The 27598-nt window shown below is 40.3% G+C and overlaps 1 protein-coding gene across 1 annotated transcript in view; it reads left to right on the forward strand.

Moving 5' to 3' along the window:
* The first annotated feature begins 697 nt into the window (after positions 1-697).
* The window catches only part of LOC138089024 (phospholipid-transporting ATPase IB-like), a 112381-nt gene continuing 85480 nt past the window's right edge, over positions 698-27598 (forward strand). The window contains exons 1-17 of the mRNA XM_068984359.1: positions 698-759; positions 3610-3709; positions 6140-6238; positions 7337-7382; positions 8011-8051; positions 9637-9710; positions 12514-12583; positions 16389-16516; positions 16854-16965; positions 17275-17440; positions 19274-19395; positions 20549-20626; positions 23221-23309; positions 24291-24366; positions 26403-26508; positions 27070-27152; positions 27500-27549. Of these exons, the coding sequence (XP_068840460.1) occupies positions 698-759; positions 3610-3709; positions 6140-6238; positions 7337-7382; positions 8011-8051; positions 9637-9710; positions 12514-12583; positions 16389-16516; positions 16854-16965; positions 17275-17440; positions 19274-19395; positions 20549-20626; positions 23221-23309; positions 24291-24366; positions 26403-26508; positions 27070-27152; positions 27500-27549 (1502 nt within the window). The remainder of the gene's footprint in view (positions 760-3609; positions 3710-6139; positions 6239-7336; positions 7383-8010; positions 8052-9636; positions 9711-12513; positions 12584-16388; positions 16517-16853; positions 16966-17274; positions 17441-19273; positions 19396-20548; positions 20627-23220; positions 23310-24290; positions 24367-26402; positions 26509-27069; positions 27153-27499; positions 27550-27598) is intronic.

The raw sequence follows: 27598 nt of genomic DNA on the forward strand, positions 1-27598 counted from the left end.
TGGTAAAGGGCTTTTGAGATTTACATACATTTCAAAGGGCATAGAGTAAGTTTAATTACAATTACAGGTCATCTAAAGAGAATACTTTAGAAAAAAGAAAAGTGACTTCAAGGGCCCTTGAAGAAAGACACCTGTTTGGACTTTAGTCTAGATGATGGTCATCTTGGTCAGGGTTCAGGTTTCTGATCTGGGAGCCATTGCTCCTTAGCCAGGACACTCTTCAGGGGGCCCCCATCCCATCTCCTCCTCTGCTTCCCTTTCTTCTGTCTCTCCTTCTCCTCTTTCTGGGTCCAGCCGCTGGGTCCTAATTCATGGTCCCTCACCCCTTTCTTGGGCTCTGTGCCCACCCAGAGCCTCTAGGGCAGGGGAGGGGAGGGGTATGTGAGCTGTGGAGGAGTCTGGCTGTCCCCTCCATTGCAGGGCAGCAGGGGAAGGCTGCCCTATCTCTCTTGGCCCAGGTCATTATCCCTGGGGGCAAAGAACGCTGTCCTCCCTAGGGGACTCAAGAGAGGCTGTGTGTGACCCCTCCACACACACACAGAGTACCCGCTGCCCTTCCTGGAGCCTGCCTTCACCTGAGTTTCCATGTAATGTCTTGGTGCTTTCTTGCCACAGGACCTGTTTGCTTCTCTGGGGGCTGTCGGAGGTGGAGGAAAAGATGGGCTGGAGGCAGTCTCTGCAAGGAGCAGACGTGCCAATGGCCCGCACCATTTACCTCAACGAACCCCTTAGGAATACTTTCTGCAAAAACTCCATCAGGTGAGAAGACTGTGGAGGTAGGAGGAGAGGAAGGAGGAAGGAGGCAGCTGTGGTCTTCCCCGCAATAAACAACACTTTGTGTGGATGCTTGAGGCTAGAACAGTGTTCTTGAACCTGCAGGAACTCACTGCAGAGGCTTCTTGAAGTTGCTCTCTGCTCTGACTTGTCCTCATTTGCAGGCACCCACCCACCAGCTGAGTGCTCTAGCAAAATCACTTGCTAGGGAGCGGGGGAAAGCCCTCGCCAGGGGAGCCACCCACCAACATCACCCACTGGGGAATGAGCATTAGCTAGGAAGAGTTCTGCTTCCTGAGGAATTCACTGAGCTGAGTACTGAAACTCTGCAGAGGCAGTTTAGATAAAAGCCTAAAAGGGACTTTTTTTCATATATATGTTTATAACTTCCCTGGTGGTTCAGATGGTAAAGAATCCACCTGCATTGCAGGAGACCTGGGTTCGATCCCTGGGTCAGGAAGATCCCCTGGAGAAGGAAATGGCTACCCACTCCAGTATTCTGGAGACTTCCATGGGCAGAGGAACCTGGTGGTCTATAGTCCATGGGGTCGCAAAGAGTTGGACATGACTGAGCAACTAACACACATAAGCACACACACATATATATGTGTATATATGTATACACACACACACACATATACATATATTTTTTATTTTTTTAAAACCAGGCTCTAAGGCCAGAGGTTGGATACATGAGCTCAGTAGTCAGTAAGCTTTTTCACTATTAACTAACTAATCAAAGAGCTTAAAAATGTGCATCACTGACTTGGCAAGAGAAACAGGATATCTCTGAAGCCAAAAATGAGGGCAAAGCAGGAACCCAAAGAGGTCAAGGATGCTGATGTGGCTGGTTTCTGAGGACACCTGCCCAGTTCTGGTGACTTAGGGCTTCAGATTTCGTGCTCAGTGGGAGGAGGGAACTCAAACCTGAGGCCACACCTGGTGGAAAACAGAATTGGAAACCCACCACTGTAATACTGTGTCTTTGGAGGACTACCTCCTAAATGAAGGGAGAATAAAACATCTGCTTTTTAAAAGGCACATGATGAAGAAATTTAACCTCTTTTAAATTTGGCTCTGGCTTTAATATTTATAAAATTATTTTATATATCAATAGTCTTAAAAGTTATTAAATGTAGTGTACTTGAAGAGCAGTTTTGGATCGCTAATTATTAATTCTACTTAGTCCATGAGTCTTTCAAAAATATCCTGCCCTAGGGAATTCTTCAAATTCGATGAGGATGAATTAAAAGAAGAAATATTAAATTTCCTATCTCAAAACTCCAAAATTTTGGTAAAATAACATGCATAATATCTGGCAAATCCAAACATAATAAAGAATATAAGGAGTATATGAAAAGAGGAAAGTATTAAAGATAAGTGAGGTACCCAGAACACATTTTTAAAAATTAACCATACTTCAATAGAGTTTACAAAGATATTTGAAGAATTTTATTCTTTATATTTTTGGATTTATAGAACTACAATTTTTAAACCATTCATATCTACCTATCATCTCTCTGTCATGGTCTGAATTCCTCCAAAGTTCATATGTTGAAATCCTAGCCCTCCAATGTGATGTTTTAGGAGGTGGAGCCCTTGGGAAGTGTTGGGGTCATTCAGGCAGAGTCCTCATTAGTGGACTTGTGACCTTGGAGCTGGTGATGGACAGGGAGGCCTGGAGTGCTGCGATTCATGGGGTCGCAAAGAGTTGGACACGACTGAGTGACTGAACTGAACTGACCTGACTTTATAAAGAGCCCCAGAGAGCTGCCTTGCCCCTTCCATAATGTGAGGTTACACTGAGAATGTCAGTGGGGAAGTAGACACTCACCAGACACTGAATTTGCTGGTGCCATGATCTCAGACCCCCAGCCTCTGGAACTGTGAGAAATAAATGTCGGTTGTTTATAAGCACCCAGTTTATGGTATGTTTGTTACAGCAGCTCAAATTGACTGAGACACTATTCTAGACCAAAAGACATACTGTCTATGCTTTTATACATGTTAAACAACCTTCACCAGCGATGATGCCGGCTTACACCTGCATCATCAGTTTGAGAGCTCATGTTTCCTCGTGTCCTTGCTAATAATGCTGGGATTGCTCAGTCACTCAGTCGTCGGTGTGAGAAGTGAAAGCCTCTTGCTTTTTATTCTTTTGATTATTAGAGGTTTATTTGCTTTCTTTGTGTTTACTGGCCACTTGTATTTATTCTTTTGATAATTACTTGTTTATGCTTTAGATCCTTTTTTATATTATGGTGAATGTTGTTTGCTTAATGATTTTTAAAGACTCACTGTATACTAGAGATATTAGCCTCTTTTTCCTATGTGCTACGAATATATTTTTCCTAGTTGGTTATCATTTTTCAGTCTTATAGTGCTTTCTTTCTCAACAGAACTTATATTTTTATATATCAAAATTTTGCTCATTACCAGGTTGTATTCCTTATTACCTTCTCCTTTGCATGTGTTTATTTTTTTTTCTTTTGAATTTTTTTGCTATGTATTGGAGTATAGCTGATTAACAATTTTGTGATAGTTTCAGTTGAACAGCAAAGGGACTCATCCATGCTGTTCTCTGCTTTCAGATCCTTGGTTCTCCACATCTGCCTATGTATTCACAGTACTTGATGAAATGGGGAAACTCTTCTTTTACCTTGGGTTTTTTTAAAAGATAACAATGAATGCTGTGAAAAAAGACAAAATATCTTTAGAAAAGGCTCAGCATTTTAAAACAATGTTTTATCCACTTCTGAGTTATAACCAAATTTTGTGTTTTCCATGGGTATTTCCTGAGTTCAGAAGGTTGACTTTCTACCTTTCTACCCACAGCACAGCCAAGTACAGCATGTGGTCATTTCTCCCTCGATATTTGTATCTGCAGTTTAGCAAAACTGCCAACGCCTTCTTCCTGTTCATCACTATATTGCAGGTGATATTTTGAACATGTTGTTAGGTTCAGATTTCTAAGAAGTAAAAAAGGTATAACAATCTCATGAGTGTGACACAGAGAATAAGTTTAAGCACTGTAAAGAGAGAACTCTCCTCTTCAAATATTTAACTTACTCAGTGAGACACTAAACTCTGTTTCTGGGCTGAAAGACATGTTGGTGAACAGTAGATGAATTAATGAGACATATTTGAAGTGACTTTTGTCATTTGTGCCACCTCCATAATAATATAATTTTACTGTATTTTGAAAGATATAATTCACCCTGTCATGTTAGTTTAAAATAACATCCCCCCCAATAATGATAAGAACACTTAACATGAGGTCTAGCACCTTAACAAACTTTTAATTCTCCAATCTCCAATAAAGTGCTATTACCTGTAGGACCTTTGCTGCCCAGCAGATCTCTAGAACGTCTTCATCCTGCATAACTGAAGCTTCCTACTCACTAAGTAACAGCTTCTGCTTCCCTACCCACCCCACCCCCACCCTCATCACCAGCCTCTGGCGCCCACTGTTCTCCTTGATAATTCTGTTAGTTTGACTATTTTAGATATCTCATATCAGCGGAGTCATAGTCTTGTCCTTCTGTGACCGGCTTTTTTCACTTCCATAATTTTCTCAAGGGCCATCCATGTTGTCACATATGACAGAATTTCCTTCTTTTAAGGCTGAACTAGGTGTATGTACTATTATACAAAGAGATAGTAAGCAAGCAAAACTACTAAGGCAACATAGAGAGTGTACCTAGGCCCACGTCTGGAAATATAGTCTAAATACTGACTTAAAACTCAACATTAAAAAAACAAAGATCATGGCATCTAGTCCCATCACTTCCTGGAAAACAGAAGAAGAAAACATGGAAGCAGTGGCAGATTTTATTTTCTTGGGCTCCAAAATCACTGCAGATGGTGACTGCAGCCATGAGATTAAAAAATGCATGCTCCCTGGAAGTAAGGCTGTGACAAACCTACACAGCATATTAAAAAGCAGAGACATCACTTTGCCAACAAAGGTCCATATATTCAAAGCTTTGGTATTTCCAGTAATTATGTGAGAATTGGACCATAAAGAAGGCCCAGTGCTGAAGAACTGATGCTTTAAAATTGTGGTGCTAGAGAAGACTCTTAAAAATCCCTTGGACTGCAAGGAGATCAAACCAGTCAATCCTAAAGGAAATCAACCCTGAGCGTTCACTGGGAGGACTGATGCTGAAGCTGATATGCCAATACTCTGGCCACCTGATGCAAAGAGTTGACTCCCTGGAAAAGACCGTGAAGGTGGGAAGGGTCGAAGGTAAAAGGAGAAGTAGATGGCAGAGGATGAGATGGTTGGATAGCAACACCGACTCAATGGACGTGAATTTGAGCAAATGCCCAGAGATAGTGGAGGATAGTGGAGCCTAGTGTGCTGCAGTCCATGGAGTTGCAAAGAGTCAGACCTGACTGAGTGACTGAACAAGAATTTGTCTAAATCTGGAAAACTAAAGGGTCTGACCCCAGACCTCACCCACCCTTGCATCCATCAGAAAGCAACTACAACCTGTTTCAATCACTTTATTTTTCACAATTTAGACAGTAGGGGGTAACCCAAGAGCACTGTCTACAGGTAACTTGTACCCAGGAAACATTATTCTTCTGGGCCTCCAAAAAATTTCTCCTCTTCCTCAAAAAGAAGTAAGATTAATATAGCTGACCATTTGGATTTAGCTATTTTAAAAAGATGCTGTTTTATTTATTATTTTAAAATTTACTTTACTTTTTTGGCTGTGGGGCTTGTGGAATCTTAGTTCCCTGACCAGGGATTGACCCAAGGCTTTGGCAAGGAAAGTGTGGAGTCCTAACCTCTGGACTGCCAAGGAATTTCCTCCAAAGATGCTATTTTAAACATTGAGGTTTTGAGCTGTTTCAACCAAAGCATAATAAAGTGTCTATTAGAAAGGTAACACAATGATTGAAATGTTATTAAGCAATTGCTCTGGGGACTTTTCCATAGTGTATAACATTTAGTGTCTGGGCTTCCCTTATGGCTCAGGTAGTAAAGAATCTGCCCGAAAACGTGGGAGACCAGTGTTCAATCCCTGTGTCAGGAAGATCCCCTGGAGAAGGGAATGGCAACCCACTCCAGTATTCTTGCCTGGAGAATTCCATGGACAGAGGAGCCTGGCAGGCTATATAGTCTATGGGGTCTCACAGAGCTGGACACAACTGAGCGACTAACACTTTGACTTTTTCACTTTGAGTATTTAGTGTCATACTCCAGGGGTGATTTTGGTATCCTGAATCCTTTCCCTTTATATTTAATGTATCTGTTGTTGTCACGTCCTGGATCATGCTATTAGCAGTGTAACTTTCAGTATGTGCAAAATATAATAAGGACTTATGAAATTAATAGTGTAACTCTATTTTGCAGCAAATTCCAGAGGTATCTCCGACGGGAAAATACACAACTCTGGTGCCTCTGCTAGTTATTCTTGTAATTTCAGGCGTTAAAGAGATTGTAGAAGATTATGTAAGTTTACTGTTAGTAAATCCTCTCAAAACCACTGAATGTAAGAGGTGTATTTCTTGCTCTCTCTCTCTCTCTCTCTTTTTTTTTAAATTTCAGGCTCCTGGTTGGAACTGTTTGGTTCTTTAAATCCATAGTTGATATGAAGAGTGAATTAAAGTTTTGAGGTTTCACGTTTTTAATTGTGTGTGTATTTGAGAGACCAGCAGGACTTCATATCTATTCTGAGAACGGTGATAGTATCTGTGGGGACATAATCCAGCCAGAGGAGAGAATCCTAAATGGCAGAGAAGGATGTGCACACAAACTGTGCTCTTACTTCGTTACTCCTATAACCTTGGCAGAGGAGTGATTTTACGGGTGCCTGCAGATTTCAGTAGGAAAATAAAAGAAGACAGATAGCTAACAGTGTTTTCTTTTGCTGCAGCTGGGGTCTGTCTAGAGTTGTCTCCTCCTCCTCACCTGCAGTCCTAATGCTCGTTTCTAAAATAACTAGTGGTGGTCATTCGTACGTTTCTGCCTCACTCCTACCAGCTTGTTATGTCATCAGTTAAATCTGTTAGGCCTTTCCATTGGTTTATAGTATGAAAGAATTGTTCAAACTTAAAAGCTTTTGGTTAAATTGAGGCAATATTCAACATAGCCAATTATGTGTTTTGCCAAATAGTCATTTACAAACATCACATGAAATGCTAACATTTCAAGTAAGCACTTTACTAGGCAGCAGGCACTGTGCTATGTATCAGTATATCTGTATGTGTGTGTGTGTGTGTGTGAATTCATTTAAAGTGAGGCACAGACAAGTCAGTGGTCTAATGAGGCTGTCACAGTCAGGGGCAGAGTTGGGATGTCAGCCAGGGCAAGCTGGTTCTAGCTAGAACTCCCACACTTGACCACGTTGGTCGTCAGCCTCCCTTAAGGCGCACCTCAGTTTAGGAAGTCATGTAAAGGAGAAAGGAAAGTGAAATCAGTTATAGCCAAAAACCTGCTTTATAGTTAGGTTTACTACCTCTATTCTTTTTAAACCCACTGTGTCTTGTGTGATTTAAATGATTCATTTCAAACTTTTGATATCATGGTTTTTATTTTTTCCTGTAACAGAAACGACATATGGCAGACAAATTAGTTAACTCAAAGAACACAATAGGTAAGATATTAGATTTAGCTTTTAGCCTATTTCATTCTAAGAAAGTATCCAAATTCATCAAGTAGATACTTGTAATATGTTTTATTACATATTGGTATTTAAAGAAATATAGAAATAAATAGCAAAATCCAGAAGGAAACTCAATTTCCATATGTTAGAATCATGTAAATACATCAACTAGAATAAAAGGAAAGATAAAAGATGGGGAAGGGTAGAGTATTCAGGATATGAACAATGTTTTTTTGTTTTTTAACAATTTGTATGTCTGTAAAAGAGATCTGGGTGTTACATATTCTCTCAGTCCTAGTTTTGATATGTGCTGTCTCTGTATTTGATTGGAAAAATGTTGCTCTTCAGGCTACAGCCAGTATTTTAGCATATAACAGCAAACTGTTTTCTCTTGGGATTGGAAGTGACTTAATACAGCCTCTATCTGCCTGTCTATTTATATTATAATATATGATTATCCTATCATGTTATGTTATGTATATGCTCTGTTTGGTAAAGTGCATATTAATCTTTCAGTTTATATAAAAGTTAAATTAACAAAGATAAGATAAAGAAATGCCTGTCGTCTTTGGGAAAAGGTATCTTTATTACACTGAATACATAGCTGTTTCTTTTTCAGTGTTAAGACAGAATGCATGGCAAATGATTCCATGGAAAGAGGTAAGAATGTATTTAATGCTTAACTTAGTCATAAGTATCTACCATATTTAAAGCTAACAGATTTTTATCTGTGAAGTGTGTCTTTCAAAACCATCATATTGTCCACTTGTTGTTGTTTATGAAGACGTAGAGAATCAAAGAGAATGAGCCTCTTGCTCAAAGTTATGTGGCCAGGAAGGAGTGAAATGGATCTGAACTTAAGTTGGCCTAGCTAGAGGTCTACACACCTCCACTGTGCCTGGGTGTTACCTCCATGTTGCTGCATGGAACATTTAAAGTCAGTTCAGTTCAGTTCAGTCACCCAGTCTTGTCCTACTCTTTGCGACCCCATTGACTGAAGCACACTAGGCTTCCTGTCCATCACCAACTCCTGGAGCTTGCTCAAACTCATTCCATTGAGTCAGTGATGCCATCCAACCATCTCATCCTCTGTTGTCACCTCCTTCTGTCTTCAATCTTTCCCAGCATCAGGGTCTTTTCCAATGAGTCAGTTCTTCACATCAGGTGGCATAAGTATTGGAGTTTCAGCTTCAGCATCAGTCCTTCCAATGAATATTCAGGACTGATTTCCTTTAGGATGGACTGCTTGGATCTCCTTGCTGTCCAAGGGACTGTCAGGAGTCTTCTCCAATACCACAGTTCAAAAGCATCAATTCTTTGGTGCTCAGCCTTCTTGATAGTCCAACTCTCACATCCATACATGACTACTGGAAAAACCATAGCTTTGACTAGATGGACCTTTGTTGGCAAAGTAATATCTCTGCTTTTTAATATGCTGTCTAGGTTGGTCATAGCTTTTCTTCCAAGGAACAAGCATCTTTTAATTTCATGACTAGTTATCATCTGCAGTGATTTTGGAGCACCCCACCACCACCACCACCAAAATAAAGTCTTTCACTGTTTCCATTGTTACCCCATCTATTTGCCATGAAGTGATGGGACTGGATGTCATGATCTTCGTTTTTTGAATGTTGAGTTTTAAGCCAGCTTTTTCACTCTCCTCTTTCACTTTCATCAAGAGGCTCTTTAGGTCCTCTTCACTTCCATAAAGATGGTGTCATCTGCATATCTGAGGTTATTGATATTTCTCCAGCAATCTTGATTCCAGCTTGTGCTTCATCCAGCCTGGCATTTCGCATGATGTACTCTGCCTGTAAGTTAAACAAGCAGGGTAACCATATACAACCTTGATGTACTCCTTTCCCGATTTGGAACCAGTCTATTGTTCCATGTCCAGTTCTAAATGTTGCTTCTTAACCTGCATACAGATTTCTCAGGAGGCAGGTAAGGTGGTCTGGTATTTCCATCTTTTTAAGAATTTTTCAGTCTGTTGTGATCCACACAGTCAAAGGCTTTGGTGTTGACTTAAAGTCAACGGTTCACAACCTGTTGTTATGGGTACAAGACAGCATTTATATGGAGGATATCACAGAGGAATGAAAGCATTGTTCTAATGTAGCTGAATTTATTAGGATGGCCCCAGAATTTTCATCTTATACTTTTTCTTGAGAATATATGACAGAGTTTGCTTTTAATTGTGCTTTTAAAAATTCATGCTTCTGTGTTTTCTCTCCTGGTTTAAAAGGTTAATGTTGGTGACATTGTGAAGGCCACCAATGGGCAGTTCCTTCCTGCAGACATGGTCCTGATTTCTTCCAGGTTAGTTATGTTAGTGGGCATTTAATGAACTTTTGTTATGAAATAGAAATTAAACAAAAAAACCAAAGGCCTTTTCTTCTTTCACTCATTTCACCATCCCTTTATACTGGAGATCAGTGATTGCAAACATTTTCTGTAAAAGGACACATAGCAAATATTTTCAGCTTTGTGGGCCATGCAATCTCTGTTGTAGCTACTCAGCTCTTTTTCTGTACTATCAGAAAAACCAAAGGCAAAATGTAAACAAATAGAATGATTGTGTCCCAGGAAAACTTTATTTATGAAAATAAGCAGGGGCTAGATTTGGCATTTGGGTCATAGATTGATGATGACTATTCTGTACTTTTATCATCTTTTCTTTAATTTCCCTGGACATATTTTCTTCTATTCTGATTCTTAGGTTAATTTTATATCTTCTACAATTTCTATAGACATTCAACAAATCTAAAATATTTTACACTTATTATCTTGTTTTATTCTCATGTAACAAAAGAATATATTTTACAATAGAAACAAAAATGATAGGGTACTTAAGAACAGATCTGACAAAACATATGCAAGTGCTTAATGGAAGACTTAAATGTATGGAGAAATATATCATGTTCTTGGATAGGAAGATTCAATATTATAAAGATGTCAGTTCCCACCAGACTGATCTAAAAGCGTACTGCCATTCCAATCAAAATCTCAAACATATTTTAATGGGAATCGACGAGCTGATTATAAATATCCAATTTGTACCTGTGGGATTTGAGCTTGTGGCGGTGTTGAATGATGACATTCAATGCCATTGAGAGGAGTCATTATACTTCCCAAGAGAGGGAAAGATGCCCTGCCGTGCAGGGTCAAAGGGGAAGCATTGAATTTGGTCAGGAGGCAGAAATGAGAGAGAGAGGAAACCGAGGTCAGAGCCTTTAGTGAGATTTCTGGAGGAATTTCAGGGTAGGGCAGAGTGAACCATTTAGGATTGCTTAAGCTCTAATACTTTGGCCACCTGATGCTAAGAGCCAACTCATTGGAAAAGACCCTGATGCTGGGAAAGATTGAGGGCAGGATAAGAAGGGGTCAACAGAGGATGAGCTGGTTGGATGGCACCATTGACTCAATGGACATGAGTTTGAGCAAACTCCAGGAAATAGTGAAGGACGGGGAAGCATGGCCTGCTGCAGTCCGTGGAGTCACAAGAAGTTGGACTGGACTTAGCGACTGAACAGCAACAACAGTCTTGGCTTATTCTGCTGGGCTCTGGGCTATAGGTCTCCTGTTGCCGAGTACCAGGCCCTGGGATGATTTAGGGCACAAGTGTGTGAAAGTTAGATAAAGTAGGTGTTTAGGGAGCATAGACTCAGGATTGGCTGGTTTGCACGTGAAGGCACACTCCTGGTAGAGCCCTTCTCTGTCTCTAAGGATCGATTGCCTTTGAGAGTTGCAGTCTCTCTCCAGCCAACACGATTTGTAAGATGTCAAGACATCATAAGATACAGAAAGTCAAAGACAATGTTAATATAAATGTATTTGGAAGAGCAAAGGGCTGAGAACAGTCAAGGCACTTATGAATAGGAATAAAGACTCATACATAGAGAGCAAACTCAAAGCAGGGGAAGAAGAGGGTAGGATGAATTGAGAGAGGAGCTTGAAATATATACTTTACCATGGGGTTTCCCAGGTGGCGTTAGCAGTAAAGAACCCACCTGCCAGTGCAGGAGATATAAGAGATGTGGGTTTGTTCCCTGCATTGGGAAGATCCTTTGGAGAAGGAAATGGCAACCCACTCCAGTGTTCTTGCCTGGAGAATGCCATAGACAGAGGAACCTGGCAGGCTACAGTCCATAGGGTTGCAAAGAGTCAGACATGACTGAAGCAACTTAGCATGCATGTGTAAAATAGATAGGTAATGGGAAGTTGCTCTGTAACACAGGGGGCTCAGCTTGGTGCTCTGTGACAACCTAAAGGGGGTGAGATGGGTTGGTGGGAGGCAGGTTCAAGAGGGAGGGGACATGTGTATGCCTATGGCTGATGTATGTTGATGTATGGCAGAAATCAATACAACATTGTAAAGCAGTTATCCTCCAATTAAAAATAAATTTAGAAAAGAATAATTTGAGGGCAGTTTTCTGACTTCATTTAAAGAGATGATTTTCAATTTGCAGCAGTTTAGACGGGTTAATATTGGCACAGGAACAGAAAAACTAGAATCATGGGAGGTAATAGAGAATCCAGAAACACATCTGTACATGTTGGAGCTTTGATGCATGACAGTGGTGGCACTCTGCTTCAGCGGTAACAGGAGTCAGAGTTAGAGTTAGTCGCTCAGTCATGTCTGACTCTTTTATGACGCCATGGACTGTAGCCTGCCAGGCTCCTCTGTCCATGGAGTTCTCCAGGCAGTAGTACTGGAATGGGTTGTCATTCCCTTCTCCAGGGGATCTTCTCAACTCAGGGATCGAACCCAGGTCTCCTGCATTGCAGGCAGATTATTTACCATCTGAGCCACCAGGGAAGCCAGTGGTAACAGGACGGGCTGTTAAATAGTAATGTTTTGGAACTGGTTACCCACATAGCAAAAAGCGAAATTCCTTTCTATACAGAAACCAACCTTAGGGAATTCCCTGACAGCTCAGTGATTAGGACTCTTGGGCTTGTAGGATTAGACTGCTGAAATCCACTGGCAAGGTAGTTGTTGTGGTCCTTTCAGTTCTGAAGAATCCTTACTGATGTAGACCATATTTCATGGTTACAGTTATTGGGAAATTAATTTGTTGGAGAGATATTGATTCAGTATTATTCATTTTATTTTCTTTAGTGAACCTCAGGCAACATGTTTTGTTGCAACATCTAATCTGGATGGAGAGACGAATCTAAAAATACGGCAGGTAAAGGCACCTTTATTTACTTATTTGGTTGCACCTGGTCCAGGTTGCAGCACCTGAACTCTTAGTTGCAACACATGGGATCTAGATCCCTGACCAGGGATGGAACCCGTGCCCTCTGCATTGGGAGCCTAGAGTCTCAGACACTGACCCACCAGGGAAGTCCTGAGATGTCTTTCTAATTCCTAACCTTATACTTGAGTCCACAGTGTCAAGTTTTGTCATGTAGAAAATTTACTTTTTTTTTCATGATGAAAATGGTCTCACCACTAATAAATGGATGTAATTTATTCTCATGAGATTTAGAAGGTACTTTCAAAAGAATAAGTGAGAACTACATGAATGTGTCACTCACTACTGCAAGAAAAATCATATTGTGTAAAATTCAGGTCGTAAAGGATGACACACCTTTATGCATTTTGTTTTGAGTTTGATATTTCTGCTGGCGATTTGATGATAAAACTGTCCTGAATAAATATAACTAGATCAAAGTGTGTTACTCGCTCAGTCATGTCCAACTGTTTGGCACCCTGTGGACTGTAGCCCACCAGGGTCCTCTGTCCATGGGATTCTCCAGGCAAGAATATTGGAGTGGGTAAGCAATTCCCTTCTCCAGGGGATCTTCTCAACCCAGGGACTGAACCCAGGTCTCCTGTATTGCAGCCAGATTCTTTACTGGCTAAGCCACCAGGGAAGTTGTCCATAACCAGATTAAAGGAGAATATAAATGAACACTGGGTGATCTTATATATCATTGCTTTTAAAACTACCATCTGAACTTTAGATTAGCATGTGATTAAGAGTGGGGAGAGGCAGTGTTCAATTATCTTTTCATTAATGGAGAAAAGCGCATTGATCTTTGCTCTGTTAGTTTGCTTAAGTAAGGAAGTCCCTGGTTTTATATTTGATTATTTGCATGTCTGTTGCTATCTTTACTGCAAACTTTAATTTGATTTGAAAATAGAAAACGGGTTTAGAATTTGTTAAATATATCATCTTTGTAAAAGTAATTGAGAAAATGAGTTTATTTTGCCTCTGTCACTTTCCAAATCCCACCTTTGTCCTCAGTGCTAATCATGGTAATAGTTTGGTACCTACCTGATTTTTTAAAAATTTGATTACAGACTTCTGTTTCTGCAAAGATGGAGTAGACATTGTTTTACCTATTTTTTCCTGCAAAGTACAACTAAAGACTTTGGCTTTTATATAAAAAACAAACATAAGACTCTGAAAAACTGAAAGAAGAAGCCAGATAGCAGAACCTTGGGACCCTGGGAACAATGTGATGGCTAGTTCCCTGTTCTTTCTTTGGCCTCATTTATCTCAGGGTCCACATAGTCAAAGCTGTGATTTTCCCAGTAGTCACACGTGGATGTGACAGTTGGATAATAATGAAGGTTGAGCACTGAAGAATTGATGCTTTTGAACTATGGTGTTAGAGAAGACTGTTGAGAGTCCCTTGGACAGCAAGGAGATCAAACCAGTCAATCCTAAAGGAAATGAACCCTGAATATTCATTGGAAGGATTGATGCTGAAGCTTCAATACTTTGGCCACCTGATTCAAAGAGCCGATTGGTTGGAAAAGACCCTGATGCTGGGAAAGATTGAAGGCAAAAGGAGAAGGGGGTGGCATAGGATGAGGTGGTTAGATAGCACCACCAACTCAATAGACATGAATTTGAGCAAACTCCAGGAGATAGGAAAGATATTCCTTCCAATGACTATTCAGTGTTCATTTCCTTTGGGATTAGGAGACCATGTGGACAGTAGTAACAAGGCATTGCAACCCATTTAAGCCAGGGAGCTGTTGTTGAAGGTCTACATGGTGATCAGGGCTCTCACCCTTGCCCAGCTATACCTGACCACCCCCTCAACTTGGCCATCAAAAGAGGTCAAGTTTGCAACGTGTTTGCTTATCCCCCATCATACAGTAATGAGATAGCACTTTCATGCCCTGTCAGAGAGGTGCCAGAGGAAGCCAGCTAAGGTTTAAATGATGTCTAGTATCATGTAACATAATACATGTAACAGGCAAGCTGTCCGGTTTCAGTCAAAATTTATTCACCATACCCCAAACCAGAAGGATCTCAAACTCAATGAAAAATGACAACCCATGATGCTAACTCCAAAATAACAAAAAAATGTAAGCATTATCTGACATAGACACTACAGGGGAGATTAGAAAAAAAGGCTTTCATGAGCAATGACAAAAATGCTTGAAACAAAAGTCTCAGCAAAGAAACAGTCTCAGCAAGGAAATTTGAAAAATTTAAAACTGAAAAATACAATAACTAACCCCCCTCCCCCCACAGACACACACAAAGCAACCCCCAAAGCAACCCACCAACCACATGAAAAAAGCTCAGGGCTTGGGCTCAACAGCAGAATATAAGGGCTGGAGAAAAGAATCTGTGAATTGAAAGATAGCACAATAGAAAATACCCAATTTAAACAACAAAAAAAGTAGACAAAAAAAAAAAAAAGAACAGAGACATCTTTGTTCTTGTTGGGGGCTTCCCTAGTGGCTCATACAGTGAAGAATCTGCTGCAATGCAGGATCTTTCCCTGGTTGGGAAAGATCCCCTGGAGAAGGGATGGCTACCCACTCCAGTATTCTTGCCTGGAGAATTCCATAGACAGAGGAACCCGGTGGGCTATAGTCCATGGGGTCACAAAGAGTTGAACAAGACTGAGTGACTAACACTTTCATTACACTTTTCATTCTATTCTCTTTCTGATTTAAAGAATTTTTTCATGCACTTTCAGTACATAAGAATAGGTATATCAGTTATATGTGTTGCAAATGTCTTCTTCAAGTTGGTAACTTGCTTTCAGACTTTATTTAAGGTATCTTTTGTTAACAGAAGTTCATCCCAAACTGTTTCAGTGTAGGTCCCTGAGTGTCAAAACTTTTAAGACTTTGTATGCATGCCTGAGAATATTTGTACTAAACTTTCACATTTATTTGAAATTAGAAAGTTGTAACATTCTAGATTTAAAGTTCTTTTAATTAAGTACTTACAAATAAAATCCTCTGTCTTTAAGTATTTCCTATTGTTAGACTAATGACAATTTGATTCCAAATTCTCTTGGAGGTGATCTGCCTTTTCTCTCTGGAAGGCTGAGATCATCTCATTGAAATGAGACATTTTCTCGGTGAGTGATTCTCAAAGTGTGATCCTTGGATCAGCAGCGTCACCATCCTGTTAGAGTTGTTAGAAATGCAAGTTTCGGTGCCTTATCCCAGATCCACTGAATAAAAACACTCTGGGGGCACAGCCCTGCAATCTGTACTTTAACATGACTCCAGGTGAGTCTGATGCACAGAGAAGTTTGGAATCATTGTTCTAGGTCCTTGCTAGTCAGAGTGTGATCCACAGTTGAGCATCATCAGTTGTAGGCATAAATCTATCAAATACTATATGGTGTTTGATTGTGATAATTATAATTTCACTTCAAGGCGATAGAAACTTAACTTTCCTACCTCTTTTGACCTCATTAAAATTATTTGCAAAATGTTGGTATGGCAAAGCCTTCTAGCAAAGTTTATGTTAACATTTGATATAAATTTTTTTTGTTTGGTAAGTACAATACATTTTCAGACACTGACTTTCATAATATTCTTTTATTAGCCATTACGGCAACCGTCTCCAGTATTCTTGCCTGGGAAATCCTATGGACAGAGGAGCCTGGTGGGCTACAGTCCATGGCATCACAAAGAGTCGGGCAGAACAACAACAATAATGAGACACTGAACTTTGCTGTGAAAATTCTGTTTTCATTTTTTCCTTTGATTTTATTTTTTAGGCTTTATCAGAAACAGCTACCATGAAAACAGAAAAGCAATTGTCAAGCCTATCTGGAAAAATAAAATGTGAAGAGCCTAATTTTCATTTCAACAGTTTCATGGGAACTTTGTACCTAAAACAGAAAAGGTATCATTTTTTTTCCTTCTCAAATATTTTTTTGTCCACTTAATCTTCCCTGACAATTACTTTTATAGTCACTCTAAGTATAAAGAATGTTTTACTCTCTAAAATTTTGAACCTACATATCTTTGAAATGGTAAGAAATGGATAACAAAGCAATTTTTTCCTGTGCTGTTTTAGGAATAGATACTTTCTTTGAAGACACATTTGTTTTTATTGCTATTTGTCCAGAAATTTGAACTTGACAAAGGAAATATATATATGGTGAAAGTCTAGGTTTGTTTTGCCTTGTGAAAAGAAAAAGTTCTGTGGTAATTTACTAATACTCTTTTAATTTTTTTAGCCCTATTTCAATTGGGCCTGACCAGGTCTTGCTGAGAGGCACACAGCTTAAAAATACTGAGTGGATCCTGGGCATAGTCGTTTACACTGGATTTGAAACTAAATTCATGCAGGTAAATAATCTATGGTGACAAATAGCATTGCCTCAAATCACAACATTTTGTGTTTTTAGGAACCCTAGGACTTTGGGCTTTGAGATGATAGATCTGCTATGTGGATATGTTTCCTGTGAACTAGAGATTGATGCTCCAAGAAGCGAGGTGGAAAACCATGCACACACTTTCAGTCCATCTGTGATTTGGCAAAAGATGTCGTACTTTTTAGCCATTGCAGTTTTTGACCTCCTTCACCATCAAACTCTAATTCACCTGTCTTGCTTGTTTTTGGTCCTTTTTGGTGTGTGATTGCCTGCTATCATGCAGAATGCGGTCAAGTCACCCCTCAAGAGATCCAAGGTGGAGAAGGTGACCAACATGCAGATCCTGGTGTTGTTCCTGCTGCTCTTGGTCATGTCCTTGGTGAGCTGTGTGGGAGCCATATACTGGAAAGACAGATACAGAGCAGAGCCCTGGTACCTCGGGAAGAAAGGTAAGTGTCAGAGAATGGGAGGAAAACGCCACTTTTGTAAGTTACTTTCCATGGTTTCATTTAAAAGGGAAGGCTCTCGTTCTAACTGGAGGTTGGTGCTTTTGCTTTATTTGTTTGTTTTCAGACACTGAAGGTTAATGAGTTTTAGAAATAGAACATTTCCTTCCTAAGATTTTTTGGGAAGGATTGTCCTGCCAGTGTCATGTAATCCTAGTGTTCCGGAATGAAGCAGAGAGAGGGGGCAGGCAGAGGCATGAGACTGAGTCAGATGGAGGAGGCCCACACCTTTGCACCTGTCGTGTAGTCACCAGAAGGGCTTGGAAAAGGTGTTCACTTCCCTGAGCATTGCTTTCTTCATTTGAAACGGGACAGTAGCTGCCTCCTTCAGTCACTGCAGGGCTCCATGTACAGTGAGTGGTGACAAGGAGCTCCGAGGGGACTCAGCGGCCAGAGTGGCCTTCTGTCAGTAAGAGGTTTAAAGGAGAACTTAAAGTGATTTGGCATGAAAAGTTCAGCAGTTTTGTTTCTGTCTTTCTGTGTTTTCAGAGTAAACCATCTTACGTCTTTCCACCTTTTCTAATCTATCACGTGAGGATTCTGTGTTGCTCTAACTTCCCCTGAGAGGACCTGTTTGTGAGCATTTTACAACTTCCTTTGTATTTAGTTAGAACTCCTTCCTCCCATAATTCAACTATGTAAATTTAATGTGTAAGTCTGAGATGCAACGGAGAAGGCAATGGCACCTCACTCCAGTACTCTTGCCTGGAAAATCCCACGGATGGAGGAGCCTGGTAGGCTGCAATCCATGGGGTCGCTAAGAGTCGGGCACGGCTGAGCGACTTCACTTTCACTTTTCACTTTCATGCATTGGAGAAGGAAATGGCAACCCACTCCAGTGTTCTTGCCTGGAGAATCCCAGGGACAAGGGAGCCTGGTGAGCTGCCGTCTATGGAGTCACACAGAGTCAGACACGACTGAAGCGACTTGGCAGCAGCAGCTGAGATGCAAGTTGTCAGGAGGACAAATATAAGGCAGTACATATAGATCCTCTGAACAATTTCTAGATATTTTCAAGTAAAATATCTTTTACTTCTTTTCCTGAGTTTTAAAAAATCATTATAATAATTATCTCTTTAGCTTCATATCTACGGTTGTTGTTATTACTTTAGTCCCTAAGTCATGTCTGACTCTTTTGCAACTCCATGGACTATAGCCCACCAGGCTCTGTTCATGGGATTTCCCAGGCAAGAATACTGGAAAGGGTTGTCATTTACTTCTCCAGGGGAATCTTTCTTCCCCAGGGATCAAGCCTGGGTCTCTTGTATTGGCAGGCAGGTCCTTTACCACTGAGCCACCAGGGAAGCCCTCAAACCTACTGTTACAGGCAGTTTAAAAGGTCCTTCTCATCACCCCCTCCTCATCTCCTGTGTTTAGCAACTTCCTCTCTTCAATGCTTTGCTCACCACCTTTTCCAAGACCCATTTCTTTGCCTCCAACTTTGTGTTTTTGCCTCTACACACCTCACAGAGCTCGTCCTGCTGTAGTTTCTGATTCATCCCACTTTCTCAAGCTATATCTGAAGTTCTCTGAGGGCAGGATCTAAGTCTTATTAGAACTTGTATCCCCATGCTTCTGTGCACTCTATTGCATGGTTGATTGGTACTTAGCTAATATTTTAAAAACTATTTTATATCTGTGTCCACTTAATTATACTCTTAATAATAATTTCCATGAAGAAAAATTCCAGAATTTTAAAAAGTAATAATGAGAACACAGATGAATAAAGATATCGCCTGAAGCTGCAACATGGTTCCTCTGATTTTTCTTCCACAGATTATCACAGCTTTGGGTTTGACCTTTTGGTATTCATCATCTTATACCACAATCTCATCCCCATTAGTCTACTGGTCACTCTGGAAATTGTGAAATACATTCAGGCTCTGTTTATAAACTGGGTGAGTAGTAAATTCAGGAAATTAGGACAGTTCTCTCATGGGTTATGGCTTTGGTTTCGAAAATCAATGTGAGTGAGTTCTTGTGATGGGGCCAGTGCAGCTAACGGGCCAAGAGCCAAGGCTGACTCAGGAGTGCCTGGATGCCTTTGATTCACTCTTGAGGACACAACATTTTCCCTATATATATATATTTTCCAGACAATCAGAAATATTTAAGAGATAGAGGCTTAGTAGCAAGTGTAGAGAAACAGTCCACCATTAAAACTTAAGATACTCACAAAGGAGAGTCCAATAGACTTACAATAGATTTACAGAGCTTGGCAAGAATGACAGAAACAATGGCATTTCAGCATTCCTTCAAATTAAGAAAAATATTTCTTAGGTGACAACCATGTATTGACTGAAGTTAATACTTTGTCAGCTGTGACTGAACAGATTTTCAAATCTGTGTGTAGGGTTGTCACTTTTAGTTTTTTTTTTTTGTCTTCATATTGTTCTTTTTTTATTGAAGTATAGTTGATTTATAATATTGTGTTAGTTTCAGGCATATGGCACACAGTAATTCATAGTAGTTTGCATTTGCTGATCTGTATTATTATTCTTTTTTTAACTGGAGGAAAATTGCTTTACAATGTTGTGTTGCTTTCTTCTTTGAAATAAAATTCTTTTTGGATGTCACCTTAACAGGATCCTTCCAATATGTTGATAACTACCATCATTTGAACGGGAGTATTATTTTAGCAACCACAAATTAGACAAAGTGCCCTCACATATGTTCTCATCTGATCTTTGCAGTAGCTCTGAGTAGTGCAAGGAGGGAGGTCCCTGTTACTACCCTATCTGATAGACGTAGTAATTGAGACACACTTAAGGCCACACAGCGTGCCTGAGGCACAGCCAGGATTGAAAGCCACATCTTCCAAATCACCTTGACCTTTGTTTCTACATGGCTTTGCTTCTCCTGAATCGACTCTGCCAACCCATGTGAAAAACTAGCATATATGTATCCCAAACCAAGTATTCTGGACTCTCCACTGTGAATTCTTTATAAATGTCAAGCACATCAGAAGATCAGTGGCAGTATGGACTTCCTGAAGAAGTTTTAAGCTTAGTTCTGTCTGTGTGGCTTGGCTATTTTGTTTGTTTCTTTCAGGATGAAGATATGCATTTTAAGGGAAATAATGTCTATGCCATGGCCAGAACATCCAATCTTAATGAAGAGCTTGGGCAGGTGAGGGCCCCTCCAGGGCTGGGCTGTGTGACAGGAGCGCCACAGGAGTGGGTCTAGGGGAGAGCGTGTGCAGAGCTGAAAGGCCAGATTTAGCCATGGGCTAGAGGTAATATGGGGCATCCCCAGTAGCTCAGTGGTAAAGAATCTGCCTGCAATGAAAGAGACCCAGGTTCTATTTCTGGGTTGGGAAGACCCCCTGCAGGAGGGCATGGCAACCTACTCCAGTATTCTTGCCTGGGAAATCCCATGGGTAGAGGAGCCTGGCAGGCTGTAGTCCATGGGGTCACAAAGAGTTGGACATGACTGAAGTGACTGAGCATGCACATAGATAATGTGACACCCTTGTGAAGCTTTAGAAATATAATTTGTTCCAATTGTTAATACTATTGCATAATGAGTTACAAGTGGAACACACCTGATACAGGTTATTATGTGCTTATGAAAGAGTGAAGGAGCTGCGGGGCAGGTAGGAGAAGCTGCTGGGGGCTCCCAGGGCTTCACATAGCTTCCAGGGAACCACAGGGACCCTGGAATCTGGGGGATGGCCGGGTTTCTGCTTCTTTAAGGCAGGTGACTCATAGGGGAGCATCCACAGGCTGTTGTGAAATTTCACACTGGCCAAACCCATGCATCTGCCCACAGCTGCCAGAAGGGAAGCAGCAGAGCTTCTGGATGTCACTGAAAATGTCTCTCAATGGTAGAATCTAATCTGCAGACCAGACAAATGCAGCCTTGGGCCTCTAGACCCTGCCTTACAATAGAAAGGCGGAAATGATGCCCAGTTACCAACAGACAGTTGTTGGTTGCCTTTTAAATGACAATGACAATGGCATCTTTACAAGTTTAAATTCAGTTTTAAAAACTCCCAAGATTATTTGTTAATTATACTATTAATATAATAAAGCTGAAGAAAAAGCAACAACTCTCACAGTTGTATAGAACTTGAAGGAAGAAAGACTTGTAATTGTTACTTTTTTCTGTCTACTTTTTGTTCTGTCTCTATATATGTATTTACTAGATTATGATTTTCTATCTTTCAATTAATTAGAAGCCACATATAAATTATGGTAAAAGGCAGAATTTTGAAGTTAAACATCCTGAATGTGAATCCTGGTTTCATCATTTACCAGTATAGACAAAGATACCACTGGAGAAGAAAATAGCAAGCTACTCCAGTATTCTTGCCTGGGAAATCCCATGGACAGAAGAGCCTGGTAGGCTACAAAAATCCGTGGGGTCACAAAGAGCTGGACACGACTGAGCATGCATGGATGCACAGGCACCACAAGAAAAGAAAATTACAGGTCAATATCCCGTATAAACTCAGATGCAAAAATCCTCAACAAAATATTAGCAGATCAAATTCAACATTAATAAAGGATCATACATCATGATTATTTATCCTAGGAATGCAAGACTGGTTCAGGATGCGCAAATCAACCAATGTGATACACCCTTTTAACAAAATGAAGGATAAGAAATGTATGCAATAGATGCAGAAAAAGCATTTGACAAAATTCAACATCCGTGTATCATAAATGTCTCAATAAAGTGACTACAAAGGGAACATATTTCAACATAATAAAGGGTGTGTACAACAAGCTCACAGTTAAAATTATACTCAGTGAAAAATGAAGAGTTATTCCTCTAAGATCAAAAATAAAACAAGGATGCCTCTGCTTTTTAGGGTAGCATTAAAAAATGCTACTTTTATTACTTTTATTTTATTAACTTAGTATTGTAAATCCTAGCCATGGCAGTTAGGCAAGAAAAATAAATAAAAGGCATCCAAATCAGAAAGGAAGAATTAAAGCTGTCTCTTTTGACATATGACATGTTATGTATAGAAAACCCTAAAGACTGCACCAAAAACCTGTAAGCAATAATAAAAAAAGAACCCAGGAAAGTTGCATGATACAAAACCAGTATACAGAAATAAGTTGTTTCTAAAAATAAAAACAAATGTTCTGAAAGCATATGTGAAAATTTCTGCCTTTTATTATCATTTTTGGTGACTTTACTTAACAAATAGTTGGCATCCCTCTTGTCTATCCAAATAATGCAAAGATCTTAAAACTTTAAATCCACATTGCAGTATTCACTGGACAGAAATGATCACCTACAAAATTTCCATTTGTCTTTAAAATGAGCATTATATTCATGATCATGATTAAAATGGCTTTGAGTCTGGTTTTCTTTTTCATCTGAGGTATACATATATTGGTATATCAATACCAATCTACCTACTTAATGTTTTCTAGGTACTTTTAATGAGATTTCTTATGTCAGGAAAATGAACTTGGACTTCTGAATTTCTTAGGTTTGATAACTTGAAGTTTACTTTGCATGTTACTATAGAATTTCATCTCCAATGTAAAACAAAGAGGAGTATGGCTTCTGAAAGAAGTAAATATTAAAGATAGAATTCTCATAGATTGAAATCCTTGTTTTCTTAAAATTCATATAATTTGAGGATTTAAAGAGAAAGAATGCCATCTTTGCTGTCTCTCTAAATACATTTTAAGTTATGTCATTTATCATGTTAAGTTTTTCTTCATGTAGCTAAATTTAAAATGTATTTCTTCTTTGCATAGGTGGAATACTTATTCTCTGATAAGACAGGAACCCTCACTTGCAATATTATGACATTTAAGAAGTGCAGCATTGCTGGTATAATGTATGGGTAAGTGTTTTTATTGCCATACTCTGTTGAAAGTTCCCATTTTTTTTCTTAACAAAATTAAGTAGCCTTCCTTTACTCTAAAACTTATCTGAACTTCTAGTACTATAGCTATATCTGAATGAAATTGCAACTTAACATACCTTAAATGAAAACTTACAGTGTTTTTATTTTCTAAAATATGGTTTACATCTACTTTCAAACATGATTAGAATTCCTAAAAAGTTTTATATTTATAACCTGTGATCATCATATTTCCTCCCTCACTTTCTCTTAGAGATCTGCCAAGCAAAAGTGATGATGGTACAAAAGACTTAAGGTGACTAGAGAGCATTCTCTCCTTTGCTGGTGTTCCTTTTCCCTGGACGTTTTATTGTACTGGAACACTGACATGCAATCACACAGCCCCTGTTGTTCAGACCCCCAGTGGCAGTTCTCAGGAAGCTCCCTTGTATAGATCTTTCCCATGTTTCGAAGGACCCAGAATCTATTCTTCAGTTTACTGTGTTGGTGGCAATTTCCTCTGCCTCAAAATCTATATACCTGTACCATTTTCAACACAAGTTTAAGCGTTTTCTAATGCAGCGTGAGGCCTGGGAAGTTGTATAATTTGACGGGGCCCTGTGTCTTCAGTCATGTCTGACTCTGTGTGACCCCATGGACTGTAGCCCCACCAGGTTCCTCTGTCCATGAGGGTTTTCCAGGCAAGAATTACTGGAGTGGGTTGCCATTCCCTTCTCCAGGGGATCTTCCCAACCCAAGGATCTACCCATGTCTCCTGAATCTCCTGCATTAGCAGGCCGTTTCTTTTACCATTGAGCCACCAGGGAATTATAATTTGACAGAACACTGAATATTTACTAGTTGTAAGTGTGATTTAGTGAAAACAGAAGATGGGGCTATATTTCACTTAGGTCTGTGTTATTGCTGACTGGTACTACCAGGAACTTGTAGTTAAAATGAATCTTATCTGTTCTTCTTCAGTCAGTCTCCTTGTTTCATCTCAGATGCCTATGAATTCAATGACCCAGCATTGTTGCAGAACTTTAAGAATGATCATGTAAGTCTGCTATTTTCCCTCTATGTTGACAGGGTATTGTGATATAACTTTCAAACATACATATATTTTCCTAAAAGGAAAAGAGAGAGAGTCTTGAAAAGTTCTTGGCATTAAAATAGTAAGCAAGGGATTTAACATGATAAGTATGAACTATGCCTTGACTTGAGTGTGAATGAATTCAGACATTATATAGGAATATCCTACTATGTAGCAATCTGTAAAATCCTATCTCTATCTGCTTTTAAATTCTTTCATTCTATAGCATGCAAATCAATATCTTCACTTATCTATTTGAAGATATTGATCTAGCTGATGGGAAATCTTGATCTTCTTAAAAATAAAAGTGATCTTTGGGACTTCCCCAGTAGACAAGTGGTTAAGACTCTGCCTTCCAACACAGGGAGCATGGGTTCAATCCCTGATCAGGGAATTAAGATCCCAAATGCCTTGGGGAACAGCCAAAAATTAAAATAAATAAAAGTGATCTTTAAAATGTAAAACCTGTACATGTTCTTCCTTTGCTTAAGACCTTTCCAAGGACTGGTACCACATTTCAGATAGAATCCTGACTTTCTACTGTGGTCCTCTTTCTGTCTCTGACCTCATTCTGTGTCCCTGATCCCGACACTCAAGATGCAGGAGCCACATTTATCTTGAAGCTCCACTAACGATGAATCTGTGTCCGGATTTTGGGTCCTGGGAAAGTGCTACAACCTTTAGTGTATGCCCTCACACACGTGAACACAGACCCACAACTAGCCTTTCCATTTAGGTCTTAGTTTAAACATCTAAATATGCTTTTTTCCCCTTATCAGTTCAGTTCAGTTCAGTTCAGTCGTTCAGTTGTGTCCAACTCTTTGCAACCCCATGGACAGCAGCACGCCAGGCTTCCCTGACCGTCACCAACTCCCAGAGCTTACTCAAACTCATGTCTATTGAGTCGGTGATGCCATCCAACCATCTCATCCTCTCTTGTCCCCTTCTCCTCCTGCCTTCAATCTTTCCCAGCATCAGGGTCCTTTCCAATGAGTTAGTTCTTCGCATCTGGTGGCCAAAGTATTGGAATGTCAGCTTCAGCATCAGTCCTTCTGGTGAATATTCAGGACTGATTTCCTTTAGGACTGACTGGTTTGATCTCCTTGCAGTCCAGGGGACTCTCAAGCATCTTCTCCAACACCACAGTTCAAAAGCATCAATATTTTTGTGCTCAGCTTTCTTTAGAGTCCAGCTGTCACACCCATACATGACTACTGGAAAAATCATAGCTTTGACTAGACGGACCTTTGTTGGCAAAGTAATGTCTCTGCTTTTTAATATGCTGTCAAGGTTGGTCATAGCTTTTCTTCCCAGGAGCAAGCATCTTTTAATTTCATGGCTGCAGTCACCATCTGCAGTGATTTTGGAGCCCCCCCAAAATAAAGTCTCTCACTGTTTCCATTGTTTTCCCATCTATTTGCCATGAAGTGATGGACTGGATGCCATTATCTTAGTTTTCTGATTGTTGAGTTTTAAGCCAGCTTTTCACTCTCTTCTTCACTTTCATCAAGGAGTCTTTAGTTCTTCTTTGCTTTCTGCCATAAGGGTGGTGTCATCTGCATATCTGTTATTGATTTTTCTCCCAGAAATCTTGTTTCCAGCTTGTGCTTCATCCAGCCCCGCATTTCCCGTGGTATACTCAGCATCACCTCCCTAAAATAGGCCCCTGACTTCCCTATCACACCCCCTCCTTCTTTCCTCCAGCTTTGCGAACACCTGTGTTCCCAAGGAGAACAAACATCCCTAGACAGCAGGGTCTTCCTGTTCCCTGTGGTCACCCTAGCCCCTGCCTCTTCCCCTGACTCAGCCTCCACTCCACAAACACATTCTGAATGTGTGGTATGGTTTCTAGCCAGTGCCTTACTCTGTATGGACCTGAAGCGAAATCTCACTTGGTACTTATTTACATATATATATATATATATATGCAGATTATATTGGACTTTTGAGTTGAGGGGGCAGGTTGGAAGAGACTCATTAGCTGTGTCCCTTTCTTACAGCCCACGAAAGAGTATATAAAGGAATTTCTTACCCTGTTGTGTGTGTGCCACACTGTTGTTCCAGAGAGAGAGGGAAACAACATAAGCTACCAGGCCTCCTCTCCAGGTAGGTGCCGTGTGCCTGCGAACGCCTGGCAGGCGATGAGCCCACAGAGGAAGGGGGGCCATCACGGATCCCCAGGTGTGCCTGCCTTTCTCCTTCCCTGAAATTCTTACCAGTTTGGGGCATTTGTACACAGCTCTGAGCCACTCTGAAGCTCTGGGGCTCCCACTCTCCACCTATCCCACACACCCCCAAAGTGCCGAGAAGGCTGGCAGGACGTGGTCTTGGAGCAGGGGCTTAGAAGCAGGTTACAGTCAGTAAGCAGGCACGGGGCAGGTTAAGGCCATGCACATTTTTTGGAAGTGCTACTAATGTTATGGAGAACAGAGAAGACCTCAGTGAGCACGAAGAAAGTGTTTCATTTCCAGGCTGGTGGCTTAGTCCCACTGACCGAGGCCTTACTTAACCAGATTTCCTCTACTCTCAACTCTCTCTGTTACGTAGAAGCACTGAAAACCCCAAGTTCTAAAGAATGACAGGATATTTTACTGCTGGAGAAATTAAGTTAAATATAGTGTTAATACACTTGCTCAATCTCCATTAATATAGGCCTTTTATTGACAGATGAAGCAGCTTTAGTGAAAGGAGCCAAGAAACTTGGCTTTGTTTTCACTGCAAGGATGCCGAACTCGGTCACCATAGAAGCTGTGAGTAATATTTGATATACTTTCTAGCGGTTTACATGCACCTGCTCATCCAGAGACACACGTGTACAATTTTTCTAATCATGCTGATTTTAGATTGGAGAGGTGTTTCAGTCTTAATCTGTCGCTACAGGAAGCACTTTTGTTAACATTGTCCAGGTTGCAAACAATACTATTACCAGAGGAGGGCACCGTCATGCCTTCTCCGCATCAGACTTGCAGGAAGGCTTTATTTTGAAAAAGATATGTGTATGGAGGGTGAAACTTGTTCATGATTGGGAGAGTGAGTTACTTTGTGAGACAAATACTTTTTTCCTAAGGTAAGAATATGTTGTCTTATTTTCCTGTAGATGGGAGAAGAACTCACATTTGAAATTCTTAATGTACTGGAATTTTCTAGGTAAGCCACCTTTTTGATCTGTATGTGCATTTTCCAGGGTTCTTCTTTG

This window comes from Capricornis sumatraensis, chromosome 12 (assembly GCF_032405125.1).
Source record: "Capricornis sumatraensis isolate serow.1 chromosome 12, serow.2, whole genome shotgun sequence".
In the NCBI taxonomy this organism is placed as follows: domain Eukaryota; kingdom Metazoa; phylum Chordata; class Mammalia; order Artiodactyla; family Bovidae; genus Capricornis; species Capricornis sumatraensis.